Source organism: Helianthus annuus, chromosome 8, assembly GCF_002127325.2.
Source record: "Helianthus annuus cultivar XRQ/B chromosome 8, HanXRQr2.0-SUNRISE, whole genome shotgun sequence".
Classification (NCBI taxonomy): domain Eukaryota; kingdom Viridiplantae; phylum Streptophyta; class Magnoliopsida; order Asterales; family Asteraceae; genus Helianthus; species Helianthus annuus.
In genome coordinates, this window is record NC_035440.2 from 157,420,341 (window position 1) to 157,436,426 (window position 16,086).

At 36.2% G+C, this 16,086-nt stretch overlaps 1 protein-coding gene across 5 annotated transcripts; it reads right to left on the minus strand.

Moving 5' to 3' along the window:
• Nucleotides 1-4,429: 4,429 nt before the first annotated feature.
• Nucleotides 4,430-8,524, minus strand: LOC110873757 (mediator of RNA polymerase II transcription subunit 15a). Of its 5 annotated transcripts, none has more exons than XR_004863836.1 (11): nt 8,355-8,524; nt 8,251-8,281; nt 8,110-8,169; nt 7,978-8,015; nt 7,032-7,287; nt 6,847-6,917; nt 6,679-6,753; nt 6,528-6,596; nt 6,376-6,430; nt 5,258-5,427; nt 4,430-4,670 (listed from the first exon to the last, which is right to left on the minus strand). XR_004863836.1 is itself a non-coding variant. In XM_022122746.2 (10 exons), exons 5-10 carry the CDS (start codon nt 7,090-7,092, stop codon nt 5,423-5,425), a joined length of 336 nt encoding a protein of 111 aa, XP_021978438.1. In that variant the 5' UTR covers nt 7,093-7,287; nt 7,978-8,015; nt 8,110-8,169; nt 8,251-8,281; nt 8,355-8,524; the 3' UTR covers nt 4,430-5,422. The 5 variants fall into 5 exon arrangements, 1 of the variants encoding a protein (XP_021978438.1); XR_004863835.1 differs by having other exon boundaries at nt 4,430-5,099; XR_004863834.1 differs by having other exon boundaries at nt 4,430-5,099; nt 5,223-5,427.
• Nucleotides 8,525-16,086: the final 7,562 nt, after the last annotated feature.

Sequence of the window (16,086 nt, forward strand, 5' to 3'; positions counted from 1 at the left end):
ACTCCCAGTCAACTTTATTCATCGAAAATACTTTCTAAAACAAAATTGAAAAAAATTAAGGCTTTTTTTAGTTAGAAAAAACGTTATTTTAAAAAAAAAATTTAATAACATTGAAAGCACTTCTATAACAACCCTCCTAAATTTTTCAACACCCCTAATATATTTAAAATACCCCAATATGTTCTAAAATACACCCCATATGCGAGAAATAGCCCAAAATACCTTTATATAATTAAAAATAAAAAAATAAGGAAAACGAGTCTTTCGCGGGCCGCGACAGACTGACCTTGAGTCATCACGGGCCGCGAGCGCCTGGCTACGAGGCACAGCCCTATGCCGCCCTGTGGCACAATCGTGTCAAGGCTAGTGGGGTGACCCGGACAAGCTAGGGCCTACCCACCCTAGCTCGCGGGCCGCGTAGGCCCTCCCCTTCTCTTACGCGGGGCGCTACAAACTCGAAATCAGGCACTATATATAGATGTCGTTGGCCTCAATTCACAATTCGCACCAAAACGAATTCTCTCTCTAAATTTCTGTAGTGTAATCACAATACCCGGGTATTATACCCCCCTAACTAGCGAAGCTTTGCCTCGTTGTAAGTATTTTAACCCCCGGTTACGTATTAGATACGCTGCCTGCTATGTAGTTAATATCCAGATATATCAACCGATATATCAGTGATATATCGGTTATCGGTCCCCTGCCGAGATAGCGGTACAAAATATTGGTCAGAATATCGGTACCGATAATATCAGCGATATTGTCCGATATTTGACCGATATAGGACCGATATTTGATCGATAAATCACCGATTTTCCCGATATCAGTACCATTCTTCTTACTTCTACGGTTCATTTTTCTTCTTATTGCTGCTATTAGTGTTTTAAGTCTTAATTATTAGTTGTTACTGTTAAATGTTAGTGTTTTAAGTCTTAGTCAGTTCTTACTTGTTACAATTGTTAGTGTTAAATTGCGATATATATAAATTTAGCATGATATTAAAATTACCGATATCCCACCGCGATAACCGATATCTCAAATATTGGTCCTTGACCGATATCCGATATTTTACCGCATTAACTACTTAAAGAGTAATCCTCCTTTTTTTGCAAATTGTTTTTACAAAACCTCAATTGATTTACATTATATTTAACAATGATTGAGTATTTGTATTCTACAATTATCGTCGGTATGTTGGGGTTTTGTATACAAAATTTGTTACTACACTGTGAGTAGTAACATGACCACAAGTCGGGTTGACAGTACAGTGGGTGGTAATTAAAGTAGAAAATAAACAAATGTAATTGCGCGACCGCCCTCAATGCTGTAAACGGTTTTTACCTATCTTGATTAAATTGGGATTCACTCACCAGTATTTCCCATTGATAAAATGTTTTTAAACGCGTTTCAGGTAACAAAATGTGAAAGCCAAATAGTAGCCAGCTGGACAGCACTGAAGGTTTGGAAAAGTGGCTATAAAAGTTACCTAAATAAAGAGATGTTTAGGGTTTATCTCTATGAAAATGTGTGTACTAAAAACTTGGGATTTTCCCACGTGTTTAATATTATAAAAGTGTGGTATTTTACTCTGATACAATATTTCCTAACTACGGTCCTGATGTAATTTTCGCTGCCAAACTGATAAACACCGATACCACTGAAACTGGCCGCGGCCGCCCGTTCCCGGGTAATTAGGGGAGGGGCGTTGCGACAGAAGGTGGTATCAGAGCTAAGTCACTGATTCAGCCACAGAAGTGTTCCCTGACACCAAAATATTATTCAAAATGTTAGGAAACTATCTACGGAACTACGTGCATATATGTATATTATTGTTGTGTGTTATTTGACAATTTGTTAGTTTACAGTATGAGCGACGAAGGACCTTCAGACGCTTACTGTCAGTTGTCCAGCTCACCTAGGGACGAAGGCACCTCTTCACAGCCTACCCTCTCAGGGTATTCGGCTGACACTGAAGATAGGATTTTCGTGTTCAAAGCGCAATCTAAAGAGTCATTCCCTCCGAAGAAAAGAGGATGGTTCAGCAGAGGAGCCCATGAACGTAGAAAAAGAATGAGAAAACTTCAGCAGCAGTGTGCTTTAGCAGCCGCTAATACAGAAACAAATGCTCACACACAGGATATGCTCAATAGGAGTCTAGCAAATTTTCATATCTTAGCAACTATAGCTGCAGACCTAATCTTGAACAACTTATAGCACCCCAACCATTACCACTATTTCCCACACAACCTATGGATTTGAAACCAAACCCTGTAGACCAAATCCCAATGCATGATTTTGACCCAGCTGAAATACCTAGAGTACCAGCACCCCATCTCCCAGACTATAACCTTGGTTTGATGACCATGAGATTATGAACAACGCTACCCAATACCACACGAACCCATGCCAAACCTAGCAGCCTACCCAAACCTGGAGCCTCTAGACCCATATTATGATAACGACCAATAAATCAGGGAAATTCTAGAGAACCCGTACCCACCTGAGGAACCCATGCTCCAGTTCCCAAACCCAATACCAGCACCCGCACTACCAATGAGCACTGAGAATGTGCAAGAACTTCGAACCTTTGGTAAGGAGATTTTAGAAGGAAGTGAGAGAATAAGACAAATAGGGGAACGACTCTTCTGGAAATATGACGAGCGTAATATGGACTTTTGGATGAACCCCTATCATTAGTAGTAATATATATATATATATATATATATATATATATATAGGGAGAAGATCATGCGAGAACCACCTCTTATTGTGAGAACCGCGAGTACCAATGTGAACACACCAAAAATGCCTAAAAATAGCTAAAAATCACACAAAAAAAAATTTAATATTTTTTATATAAAAATCGCTACTTTTCGAAGCCAAAAAAAATTTTTGTAATTTTTTTTTTAAATTTTCTTTTTTTGCCACTAAAAGTAGCGATTTGAGCATAAAAAATATTAAAAAAAATTTTAGATTTTTTTTAGATTTTTTTTAGGTTTTTTGGGGGTTTAGTTTTTAGCATTTTAGCTTGGGGGGGGGGGTTAGGTTTTTTTTAGGTTTTTTTGGGGGTTTTAGTTTTTAGCATTTAGCTTTGGGGGGGGGGGGGGGTTAGCTTTGGGGGGTTAGGTTTTTTTTTTTTGGGGGGGGGGGGGGGTTAGGTTTTTTGGGGAGGGGGGGTGGGGGTTAGGTTTTTTTATGTTTTTTTTTTAGGTTTTTTTAGTTATTTTAGGTTGTGTTCACATTGGTTCTCAAGGTTCTCACAATAAGGATGGTTCTCGCATGAGCCCCTCCCTATATATATATATATACTAGTCGTGTACCCGCGTAATGCGGCGGGAAACATATCACTTAGGTTGGTGAGTTTAGGGCTATGTACGGGGTGATTCGGTTTGAAACATATCACTTAGTGAGTAGGCTAGATCGGTACCAGTTAGTGATGCTAGATAGGTTTTGATTAATTGATAAATTGATTAGTGAGGCTAGATTGATACCAGTTAGTGATGCTAAATCGGTTTTGATTAATTGGTTACTGAGGCTAGTTCGGTTCGTTTAACCACCTCCTACTAAACATTTAAAAATTTCATTTCAAGTTAAAAAAAAAACTAACAAAAGACTCGTTTTTAAACAAATATACTTTTCACTAAGTTTAAACCCCAAAAAATACTTCATTTACCCCTACTTAATTAATTATGGCCAAAAAGCACAAGGTTTGGTCATAATTTACGTGAGGCCTTGTTTTTATACTTGGTTTTGTTTTTCCCATCGATGTGGGACAACCAAAATTTTTTACTTCGGTCATTTCTATTATTCAAGTTAGAAAATAGTGAACCTCTCTTAAAATATCCTACCAATTCATTCCTTTATTTCATTTAATAATCTATTTCTCATGTTCAATGTACATAATCCTAAATCACATGATGCATAAACTGCTTCGATATAAAGAAAGCTTTTGTTGTAAAATGGATTGGGTTTGTGTCTTATTTTTTTGGCTTTTTACTCAAATAAGATATCAAGTTGACTGGCATCATCAGATCTTCGATTTGTAAATTGGCAAGCAACAGTTTTGGGGTAGGAAATGTGCATCCATCTTAACTTGGCATGATCAGATCTTGGATTTGTTAATGCAAAAACCATTAGTGCATCTGCAGATAACTTTGGTAGCAAAACAACCATTTTTATTAAAACTTGTTTTGACCCGTACCCATTTTTGTCAAAACCCATTCTAACCCAAACCGCAATGACCTTATTCAGACTGGCGCATTCTAATCTGTTACCCCACCTGACCAACCCACATGTTTTGCCAGGTCTACTTCATGCGAGGTCCATTATTCATTTTGCCGATGGAGGCTGAGTTAACATGGATTTAATCCTTGCTACATCAAAAAGATGATCAAGCACAAGTTTATTAAAACAGTGTTTCACATGTACGTTTCCACCAAAATAACATCTTTAGTATTAATAAATAAATTAAAAAAATAAAAGGTTTTAAATAATAAGTATTGCCATGCCATACATCTTCTTCATGTCCTGGCATCTGTGTTTCTTCTATTTGATTAGTTGTCTTTCTCTTTCATGAGGATTCAAAAGCTGCAAGTCTGCATTGGCCCATACATTCGGCTCTAACTTCTGATGCATGGCATACATCTTCCCCATATGTCTTTCACCCAAATCTATCATAACCATATAAGCTTCAAAGTTAGACATCTTAACATCCATGAAACAATCACAATCATTAGTCAAGTTACTTCATGAAATTGACCACAAACCTAGCATCTCCTCACATATAAACCAAACCATTTAAGTAAGATATTCAAACTTCTATTTATGAAATAAGTAATAAACCACACTAATAAACCCTAAGGTAAGCTAAGGCACCATACAATCCAGTGTCACACTCCACATTTCACCTAAAGAACCTTACATCTTTTAGAGTTTTATCTTATTCAAATTTTCAAACGGCATAACAACACTATCATATACCATCCAATACACATAGGATTGAAACAATACCTTGCAACTCATACCAAATCCAAATTTAACAGCATACATATACCACATCAGAAGTAGAAACCAATCATTTGCTTCTGGTAAACAACCGACTGATCCAATCAAAACCGTTCAAACAAGAATCACAATCGGAATTTGAACCTTCAAACAAATTAAACAAAATACACAAATAATGTCAAAAGTAGATGTTGTACTTTTGACATCTACTTTTCAACCTGACTATATATAATGTCAAAAGTAGATGCTGTACTTTTGACATCTACTTTTCAACCCAGCTGTACAGTTGACAAAAGTAGATGTTGTACAGGAAGCATGCTTCTGGCCACTGTTCCCTCTTTTCACCACTTTCACCTCTTTTCACCCTTCTGATCACTGTTGACCACTATTCCCTCTTTTCACCACTGTTCACCTCTTTTCAACCTGTGCACATAACATCGTGAGGATAAGGAGTTGTCAGTTGGGGCTTGTTCAAATATTAGTACAAAACCAACAAGATATTGGTTTCTTGTTTAAAACCAACAAGATATTGGTTTCTTGTTTACCAACTAAAAAATTGGTCAAAAAATATTTTGACTGTTTAGATTTTAAAACAAGTTTAGTTTAGACTTCTAACACTAAATCGAAAAAAAACAAACATGTAATTCTGTTCAGGTTTATAACGGTTTCAAACTTTTGAAACCGAAAACCAAACCATAAAACCGAATATGTAATTTGCTTCGGTTTTAAACAGTTTTTGGTTAAAAAGTTGTTCAAATTTAACTTTCAGAAATTGGTTATAAAACCAGTCCGCTACATTTAACTTTTACTTCCTGAGATGCAAGTAAAAATACATGCAAATAACACCTAATTGTTGCCATTCATAAATATGAAAAAACTCACGGATCACTTTGCAATCAGTACATACACAGGTTAAAAGTATAAAATATATGGTCTACAAATGTATAACCAAAAATCAGTTGAAATACAAATAGAATGCCTATTATATCGTTAAGCACTTAAAACACATAAAGCAACAAAATAAATTTAAAAAACAGATTGCTAGTTGGCGTATTTAAAAGACACGTCCTTTAGAACTTGGAGAGATTAATGATCCATTTACTGTTGTTTACATAATTCTCTATTTTTCTAACCTTTGAATATGCCATGTGCACTATATATAGTTTACATAAGCATCTCACATGTTCCATAATAAAAAATAAAAACTCGAATCACATTTAGACTCGCAATATATATCTAGCGTGACATAAAACTCTATCTATCCGAGACATACCCTACATAAAGCATTGAGATGACATATCTAGAAAATAATACAGATAAAGAAAAAACACCTTGAAGATGCAAATATCTAGAAAGTAATATTTCTGTTACCTGACTTTTGACTTTGCTCCGACTTGATACGAAGGCAAACCTCAGCTTTTTTGAACTAAATAAAAAAATAATAGTTACTTACAATTTCACAGAAGTTCACCATATGAATAACAAACTATAAAAATAACATAGAATAGAGGCTTTAGACTCACAGGATCCAACCATTGTGACTCGATACTAACAAGATTTAGATAGAGACTTCCATTCAAAAGTAGGACAACCTGGTCAACAATAGTCATACATGAAATTGTAACTTCAAAGGGTTGTATCAGTGCTTAAAATGGATATGACCAAGAAACTTACCTGCTGCAATTTGCCTAAAATTTTCGGGTACAGATCAGCCAGCCCTTGAAAATACTGATCCTTCATAGCTTTCACCTGTAAATGGAAAATTGTAGTTGCTTGTTCAAATTGTGTAAATAAAAGGAGATCCATAATTGTATTATTCATTTGTCTTTAAAATTACAGCACCTTTTGATACACCTCTTCTTGACAATCTCCACCGTTTGAATTTCCTGTCTGAGCTGTGGAATCTAAAGATCCTACAGAACAAAACAAAAAAAAAAGTTAAACACTTAACATACTCTTGAAACTAATTTATAATAAGCTCACTTCAAAAACAAAGTATGAGATTAACATGTGTGTCTATAACTTACTTGATGAAGCCTCTAGCATAGCTCTCTGCTGATGAAATGATGCTGGAAGCCTCTGGTTCATATTTAGTTGGTGCTGAAACTGCCAGTTGAACAGATTGAGTCGGTGCTTGTGGTTGAATATCAGCAAAGGTTTCAATTATCAGCAAATTCAAACAAACTAAGCAATTTCTGCTTTCGCGCTCTTAACGAAGGGCGTTTTTGAGAATTCACAGAAACAACAGCACGTGCATGATACTCAGCTAGCTACCTGTAGCATCTGCAAAATACAATTTTTTTGGGACATTTTTTATCAAATGCGACATAATAAGTCCTAACAGCACCCAATTATACGAACATCGGAAACGGAAATAATCAATTTCGTATACTGACCCATTGTTCTATCTCAAAGATTAAAACCTAAAGGCATAAAAAATAGTCCTATTCACTATCTCAAAGTACTGAATCTCCCATTCTATCCCACCACAAACCTCTTAAACATTTTGTGACAAATGATAATTGTTAAATATCCAGTTTACCATGAACAGTGCAAAACACATGTGGCATATGAAAATTGACCAAAACACGATAAACATAAGACTGTAACAGCAATATCAGCATCTCAATTGCATTTTTTTCATCATCATCGTGAGACTATACTAACAGATATATATTTTATATGAACAATTTTATCTAAAACCAACTATTACTTATAATCCAAACAATTATCTTTTAACCCTGATAATGAAATCTATTAAAATCTTGAACCACCCATCCGTAATTTCATAAAATGGACCAAAATACACCACATACTGCGAGACCCATATCATAAAATGTTTGAATTTAACAAAAAGTACACATATTTAATCAGTAACATTAGATCTATAACAAATATAATCAACTACAAACATACCAGATCTGTAACAAACATAATCAGTAACATAAGCATGTAAATCAGCTACAAACATACCAGATCCGGGCTGTCAATATTCCTCTAAGAACTCAGATCTACAAGTCGTGTAACCTCAGATATGTCAATATTCATCAAAAATCCTCAAAAAATGAAGGTAGATCTGAGAAAAATTTCAGCAGAAAAAATTACCTGGCTCGACGGTGGTAAGGTAGATCTAAGTCGACGGTATCTCCACCGCTCCATCTTCATCTATAACAGAACAAACAAAACAACCTCTAAGTCGACGGTGGTATGATAGATCTAAGAAAACATTTGGCCAAAAAAAAGTACCTGGATCTTTTTTCCACCGGAGAAAGAAACCCTAAAATTTCATAGATCTAAGTCAAACCCTAAAATTTCACAAAAAAATGCCGATAACGCTAAAAAGACGATACCTGAGAAGAAGGATGGTGAAATCGCCGGTGAAATCCGTCGCATGCAGACACCGCGTCTAGTGAGAGAGAGAGAGAGAAGAAGAAGAAGGATGGGGGCGGATGTGAATGAAATGAATTTAGGGTTTAGATTGAGTGAAAGAAAGTATATATTGGATCCATTTGAGTAAAACGGGTCAAAGAGATCCGGTTAGTTTATATGAGCTGCTCCGCGTGTTGAAGGATTTTTCAACACCTCCAATTTATATAAGAACTCAGCCTTAGAATGGTGGAACACTATCCTCCAGTCTAGGGGAAGTGACAGGGTTTACAATATGGAATGGGAAGAGTTTAAGAATATGGTAGAAAGGAAATTCTGCCCTCCTAGTGAGAAAGAACAGATAGCAAATAAGTTCTTAAACCTTAGAGTGACTAGAGTGGATAGTAAGGGGTACAATACTACATTCTTTGAATATGCTAGAATAGTGCCAACCCTTGCATCACCAGAACTAGTATTAATCTCCCGTTACATCTGGGGATTAATTAGTGAGATTAGGCATGTAGTCAAGGCAGCTAGACCCCAAACTATAGAAGAAGCCGTAGAAGTAGCAAACACCTTGACCGATGAATTAGTACGTACACGAGAAGAGGACCAGAGGAGGAACCTAGCTCAAAGGCTTACCTAGGAATTTCGCTATGGAAATTCCAATCGTGGGAAAAATGTAGGTTCTACCTCTGCACCTTACTGTAAAGCCTGCAAGAAAAAACATTTAGGAAGATGCTCCACCTACTGTAACTTCTGCAAATTACCAGGACACAAGGAAGAAGATTGTAGGAAGAAACCTAGTAATGGAGTATGCTTCAACTGTGGAGAAAAATGGCACATCAAGCCACATTGTCCGAAACTAGCTCCAGCCATGAACAACAAGGCTACTAAAAATGCTAGGGCATATGTTTCGACTGCAGAAGAAACAAAGATGATCCCGGACGTGATTGTCGTTACGTTTTTAGTTAATGATGTTTTTGCTAAAGTATTATTTGACTCTGGTGCAAACCAAAGTTTTATTAATACTTCGTTTTGCAAACTGCTCAACCAACTATTAACTAAACTCCCACAAGAGTGTCTAGTAGAAACAGCAAATGGGGAAACCATTAAGATTTCTGAAATCTTGCAAGGAGCAAGAATAGAGTTTTTAAATCAAAAGTTTATTGCAAACATTTACCCAATGAATCTGGCAGGATTTAATGTTGTATTAGGAATGGATTGGTTAATAGCCCATGAGGCCAGTATTTTATGTGATCAAAAGTCAATCCAAGTAAATTCACCAAAGGGTGAAAAGATCACAATTAAAGGAGATAAACCATCTACATCCACGAAATTCATCTCTGTGATGAAAACAACCAGTTATGTAAGAAAAGGATCATTAGTGTGTTTGATTTCCATAATCATTAACACTAAAGGAAAGGAACAAAAAGATATTCCAGTAGTATCTCAGTTTCCAGATGTGTTTCCAGAAGAATTACCAGGGTTACCGCCAGATAGAGAAGTTGAATTCAGAATCCATCTACTACCAGGAACAGCACCAATTGCCAAAGCACCCTACTGTTTGGCACCAGCAGAAATGCAAGAGTTAAAGAAACAATTAGACGAATTGTTGGAGAAAGGATTCATACAGCCGAGTTCATTGCCATGGGGAGCACCGATACTGTTCGTTAAAAAGAAAGACGGGTCAATGCGAATGTGCATTGATTACCGTGAATTGAAAAAGTCATGATTAAAAATCGGTACCCATTACCGAGAATCGATGATTTGTTTGATCAACTGCAATGAGCTCGATTTTTCTCAAAAATCGATTTACGGTCAGGATATCATCAATTAAAGGTACAGGAAGAGGACATTCCTAAAACCGCTTTCAGAACAAGGAATGGCCATTTATGAATTTACTGTCATGCCATTTGGTTTAACCAATGCCCCAGCTGCATTTATGGACATGATGAACCGAATATGTAAGCGATATTTGGATAAATTTATAATTGTCTTTATAGATGATATTCTCATTTACTCTAAGAGTAAAGAGGAACATGCAAAGCATTTGCACACACTTCTAAGTTTATTGAGAAAGGAAAAGCTTTATGCTAAGTTTTCGAAATGTGAATTTTGGTTAGAAGAAGTGCAGTTTCTTGGGCATTTAGTCAATCATGAAGGAATTCATGTGGATCCCACAAAGATTGAGGCAATTACCAAATGGAAAACCCTTGAATCACCAACCGAGGTTAGAAGTTTCTTAGGATTGACTGGTTATTATAGAAGATTTATTCGGGATTTTTCTAGAATAGCCATTCTCTTAACTAAGCTAACCTGTAAATCTTTTAATTTTAAATGGGGACCAAAACAGGAAGAAGCCTTTAGAATTCTTAAGAAAAGATTAACCAATGCACCCATATTAGCGTTACCAGAAGGAACTGAAGACTTTGTAGTCTATTGTGACGCTTCTAAGTTAGGTTATGGATGTGTGTTGATGCAACGTCAAAAGGTTATAGCCTATGCTTCGAGACAACTTAAGAGTCATGAAGAGAATTATTCTACCCATGATTTGGAATTATGAGCCATAATTTTTGCCCTTAAGATTTGGAGACATTATCTTTAAGGTAGTAAGTTTACCATTTTCACTGATCATAAGAGTTTAAGATATGTTTTCGGACAAAAGGAGTTAAATATGAGGCAAAGACGTTGGATGGAAATTCTTAGTGATTACGATTGTAATATCCAGTATCATGCAGGAAAGGCTAACGTAGTAGTTGATGCTTTAAGTCGGAAATATCACGAAAAACGAAAAAGAGTGTGTTCTCTTAAATTAAACCTACAAGTAGATTTAAATGAACAAATTAGAGAAGCACAAGAATCAGTAATCAAGGATGATACATAAAAGTTGAAAGGAATGATTAAGGAATTAGAGCACGGAACAGATGGAATTTGGAGATTCCATAAGAAAAGAATGTGGATACCTAAATTAGGATACCTACGCCACCGTATACTAGAGGAAGCCCATAAGTCTAAATATACAATGCATCCTGGAAGTGGTAAGATGTATCAGGACTTAAGAAAAAAAAATTGGTGGATAGGAATGAAAAAGGATATCGCAGCTTATGTTTCTAAATGTTTAACCTGTTCACAAGTTAAAGCTGAACATCAGAAACCCTCAGGTTTGTTGCAGCAGTTAGAAATGCCAGTATGTAAATGAGAATTGATAACAATGGATTTTGTTACCAAATTACCCAAGACAAGAAAAGGTAATGATACAATCTAGGTGATTGTAGACAGGCTAACTAAGTCAGCTCATTTCCCACCAATGAAGGAAACTTTCAGTCTGGAACAACTAGCTAAGTTGTACGTAAATGAAATAGTTTCATTACATGGAAATCCTTTATCAATTGTGTCTGATAGAGATAGCCGTTTTAGCTCTCATTTTTGGACAAGTTTCCAAAAAGCCATGGGAACCAAGTTGAATCTAAGCACCGCTTATCATCCTCAAACGGACGAACAAAGCGAAAGGACAATCCAGACAATGGAGGATATGCTTAGGGCTTGTGTAATTGATTTCGGAGGTAATTGGGACGATCACTTACCATTAATAGAATTTTCATACAATAATAGCTATCATACCAGTATCAATGCTACACCATTCGAAGCACTTTATGGACGAAAGTGCCGAACTCCAGTCTGTTGGGTAGAAATTGCAGAAAAGCAACTATCTGGACCTGAGATATAGTACAAGAAACAACCGACACAATTGTGCAAGTCAAGGAAAGACTAAAAGCAGCACGTGATCGACAGAAGAGTTATGCAAGATAACAGGTGCAAACTGTTGGAATTTCAAGTAGGAGACAAGGTATTATTAAAAGTTTCTCCTTGGAAAGGAGTGGTAAGATTCATCAAAAGGGGAAAGCTAAGCCCCAGGTATGTTGGACCTTTTGAGATTATTAGAAGAATAGGACCTGTAGCCTATCAGCTACAACTGCCAGAGGAAATGGCAGAAATACATGATATATTTCATGTATCTAATCTCAAAAAGTGTTTAGCCGATGAATCACTAGTAGTGCCTCTTAATGATATAGAGGTAAATGAGAAGCTCAAGTTTGTGGAAAGACCGCTACAGATTGAAGACAGAAAAGTCAAGAATCTCAAACACAAGAGATTAGTTCTGGTCAAAGTAAAATGGGACTCCAAGAGAGGACCATAGTACACTTGGGAGCTTGAATCAGAAATGCAAAGGAAATATCCGCACTTATTCCAGTAGACCTCGAGGACGAGTTCTAAAACAAGGTGGGGAGGATATAACAACCCTCCAAATTTTTCGACACCCCTAATATATTTAAAATACCCCAATATGTCCTAAAATACACACCATATGCGAGAAATAGCCGAAAATACCTTTATATAATTAAAAATAAAATAAAAATAATGAAAACAAGTCTGTCGCGGGCCGCGACAGACTGACCTTGAGTCATCGCGGGCCGCGAGCGCCTGGCTACGAGGCACAGCCCTGTGCCGCCACGTGACACAATCGTGTCAAGGCTAGTGGGGTGACCCGGACAAGCTAGGGCCTACCCACCCTAGCTCGCGGGCCGCGTAGGCCTTCCCCTTCTCTTACGCGGGGCGCAACAAACTCGAAATCAGGCACTATATATACAGGTCGTTGGCCTCAGTTCACAATTCGCACCAAAACAAATTCTCTCTCTAAATTTCTGTAGTGTAATCACAATACCCGGGTATTATACCCCCCCCATTAGCGAAGCTTTGCCTCGTTGTAAGTATTTTAACCCCCGGTTACGTATTAGATACGCTGCCCGATTGATTTAGGATTCCGTAACGGCTGTCGAGGTTCTGCTCGACGTAGTCGTTGGAGTTCTGTCTCGGGGAGGGTATTACTAATGTAAATATTGGGTTATCATACTAACGCGTGTGCATTGTGTAATTAATAGATAATCACTAGGAAATCACAAAGGAAAACCCTAAGTTAGCAATGTGAGTAATCCTCTTTTTTTTTTTTTTTTGCAAACTGTTTTTACAAAACCTCAATTGATTTTTTTTTTGGGTAAAGGGTTACCCCGGTGAAATTTTATATCAACCAACAAACAAAAACAGGGTGTGTTAAGACAAGAACACACACTTCTAGGGTTGGCATACCAAACCTAGCAACACAAATAAAGACACAAACCCGACAACCGTCAAAACCAAAAGAAAAATAAAAACCAAGGGAACACAGCCCAAAACAAGACACACAGCCGAACTTAGAAAACCTCCTTAGCCCGGCTCCAAAGCCATATTCTTCGAGATCAGCCACCTTTCCAGAATCTTGTCATACTTTGGTTCCCCACTCACCTTGAATCCCATAATTCTAAGCCGAACCGTATCAATAATGATCTTCGAGAGAGCCTCAGCATTTCGAACAAGAGTAGAAAATAGACGGTTGTTTCTTTCCTGCCAAATAAAATACGTGGTAGCCGCAACCAGGATCTTGCAGATAATATGCTCTAGCGTTCTAGAATTAGAAACGAGCTCCATCCATTGAATAATCGATGACCAGGTGTTCAAAACACCCCCCATGTCAATGTATTTCCTAACCGATCCCCAAACCTCCGATGAAAAATGACATTGGAAGAAAAGATGATCTCTAGAGTCACGATCACATTTACATAAAGGACAGCACATAAGCTGTAAGTTAGTAGCACTGCCAGCTTCCCAAACGGTCAACCTGTCTTGAGTCTTTAGCTTGTTCTTGATAACCAGCCACAAGTGGAATGAATGTCTAGGAATGCATTGAGCGAACCAAACCGATTTAACCCATAAAACCTTATCCTCTCTATTCCGTAAGCTATTCCAAACCACCTTGGTTTCAAAATGCTGAAGATTACCATCCAGATCTTTCCACCCCAGCCGATCATGCTCACCAGCTATAATTTGGGGAGTGTCAATATTTATAAGAACCTCAATTGATTTACATTATATTAAACAGTGATTAAGTATTTGTATTATACAATTATCGTCGGTATGTTGGGGTTTTGTATACAAAATTTTTTACTACACTGTGAGTAGTAACATAACTACAAGTCGGGTTGACAGTACCGTGGGTGGTCATTAAAGTAGAAAATAAACAACTCAATGTTGTAAACGGTTTTTACCTATCTTGATTAAACTGTGATTCACTCACCAGTATTTCCCACTGACAAAATGTTTTTAAACGCGTTTCATGTAACAAAATGTGAAAGCCAAATAGAAGTCAGCTGGACAGCACTGAAGGCTTGGAAAAGTGGCTATAGAAGTTACCTAAATAAAGAGATGTTTTATTTAAATAAAATAGGGTTTATCCCTATGAAAATGTGTGTACTGAAAACTTGGGATTTTCCCACGTGTTTAATATTATAAAAGTGTGGTATCTTAATCTGATACAATATTTTCTAACTACGGTCCTGATGTAATTTCCGCTGCCAAACTGATAAACACCGATACCACTGAAACTGGCCGTGGCCACCCGTTCCCGGGTAATTAGGGGACGGGGGTTGCGACAACTTCCTAAAACAACAACTGAAAAAAATAATAATGCTTTTCTTAATTAGAAAAACAGTTATTTAAAAAATAGAAAACACAAAGGTTGATTGTATTTATTTACAAACTTCAGAGAGGAGTGCAACCAGTAAAATTAAAAAAAAATGAGAGTGCATTTAACAACACCCTTACATATTTGGTTTTGATCACCAAAAATGGTTGGTTGTGATAAATCTTAAAACTAAACAAACTTTGCAAAAATAAGAAAAACGAGAAACTTTGTTCAAAATAAGTTTGACAATGTCGCAGGCTTTTTTAGTATGATCATTTGATAATAGAAATAAATTTTCAATGTTTATTGAAAGATTTAGGTATTTAATTATTTGGATTTTTGGTTTTTAAAGAACCCAAAAATATGCATAAATTTGATTTAATAGCTAAAATCCGTTTTAAACCTATCAAAAATATATAAATTTTAGTTTCCAGTTAGTTTAACCTATAAAGGAATTTCAAAAAAAAAGTTCTTTATTGAGCTATTTATAAGATTTTTAGCGAGTTCTTAACGATAAAACGTTAATAATAATAGCAAAACTTGACCAAAAAAATGCAAAACTTACCTAATCTGAAACATATACAAAGACACTATTACCTCTACAATTTTCAAATCAGTCCAACTAAACAAAACACAATTTATAATTTAGTCACTATTGATCTCAACCATTAGATCAAAGATCTAATAGTGTAAAATACTTCTTACATTTCTCACACTTTAGACATTTTGTACACTATCCCTACCCTATATATATACATATAGGGGAAGGTTCAAATGAAGACCACTAGTTATCGCGAAAACTCGAAAACTAACTAAAAAAGCCTAAAAAACATACCAAATTTTTTTTTTTGCATACCAATTTTCGCTATTTAAATTATCTAAAAAAAACTACTTTTCAAAAAAAAAATTTGTAGTGTACATGTGTATGTGTACTACACATGTGAAATATTACACATATGCACTACAATTTTTTTTTTTTTTGAAAAAAGTTTTTTTATATATAAAAAAACTAGCGATTTTAATAAAAAAATTGAAAAAAAAATTTTTGTGTGTTTTTCGGCTTTTTTAGTTAGTTTTCGAGTTTGCTCGATAAAAGTGGTTTTCATTTGAACCATCCCCTATATATATGTACATATATATCTAGGGGAAGGTTCAAA

Coding starts and splice junctions, on each gene's coding strand:
- LOC110873757 (XM_022122746.2), bottom strand. CDS start 7,092: ATGAACCAGAGGCTTCCAGCATCATTTCATCAGCAGAGAGCTATGCTA. Junction 6,918..7,031: donor TATGCTAGAGGCTTCATCAA/GTAAGTTATAGA, acceptor TTTGTTCTGTAG/GATCTTTAGATTCCACAGCT. Junction 6,431..6,527: donor AGTCACAATGGTTGGATCCT/GTGAGTCTAAAG, acceptor TTTTTTATTTAG/TTCAAAAAAGCTGAGGTTTG.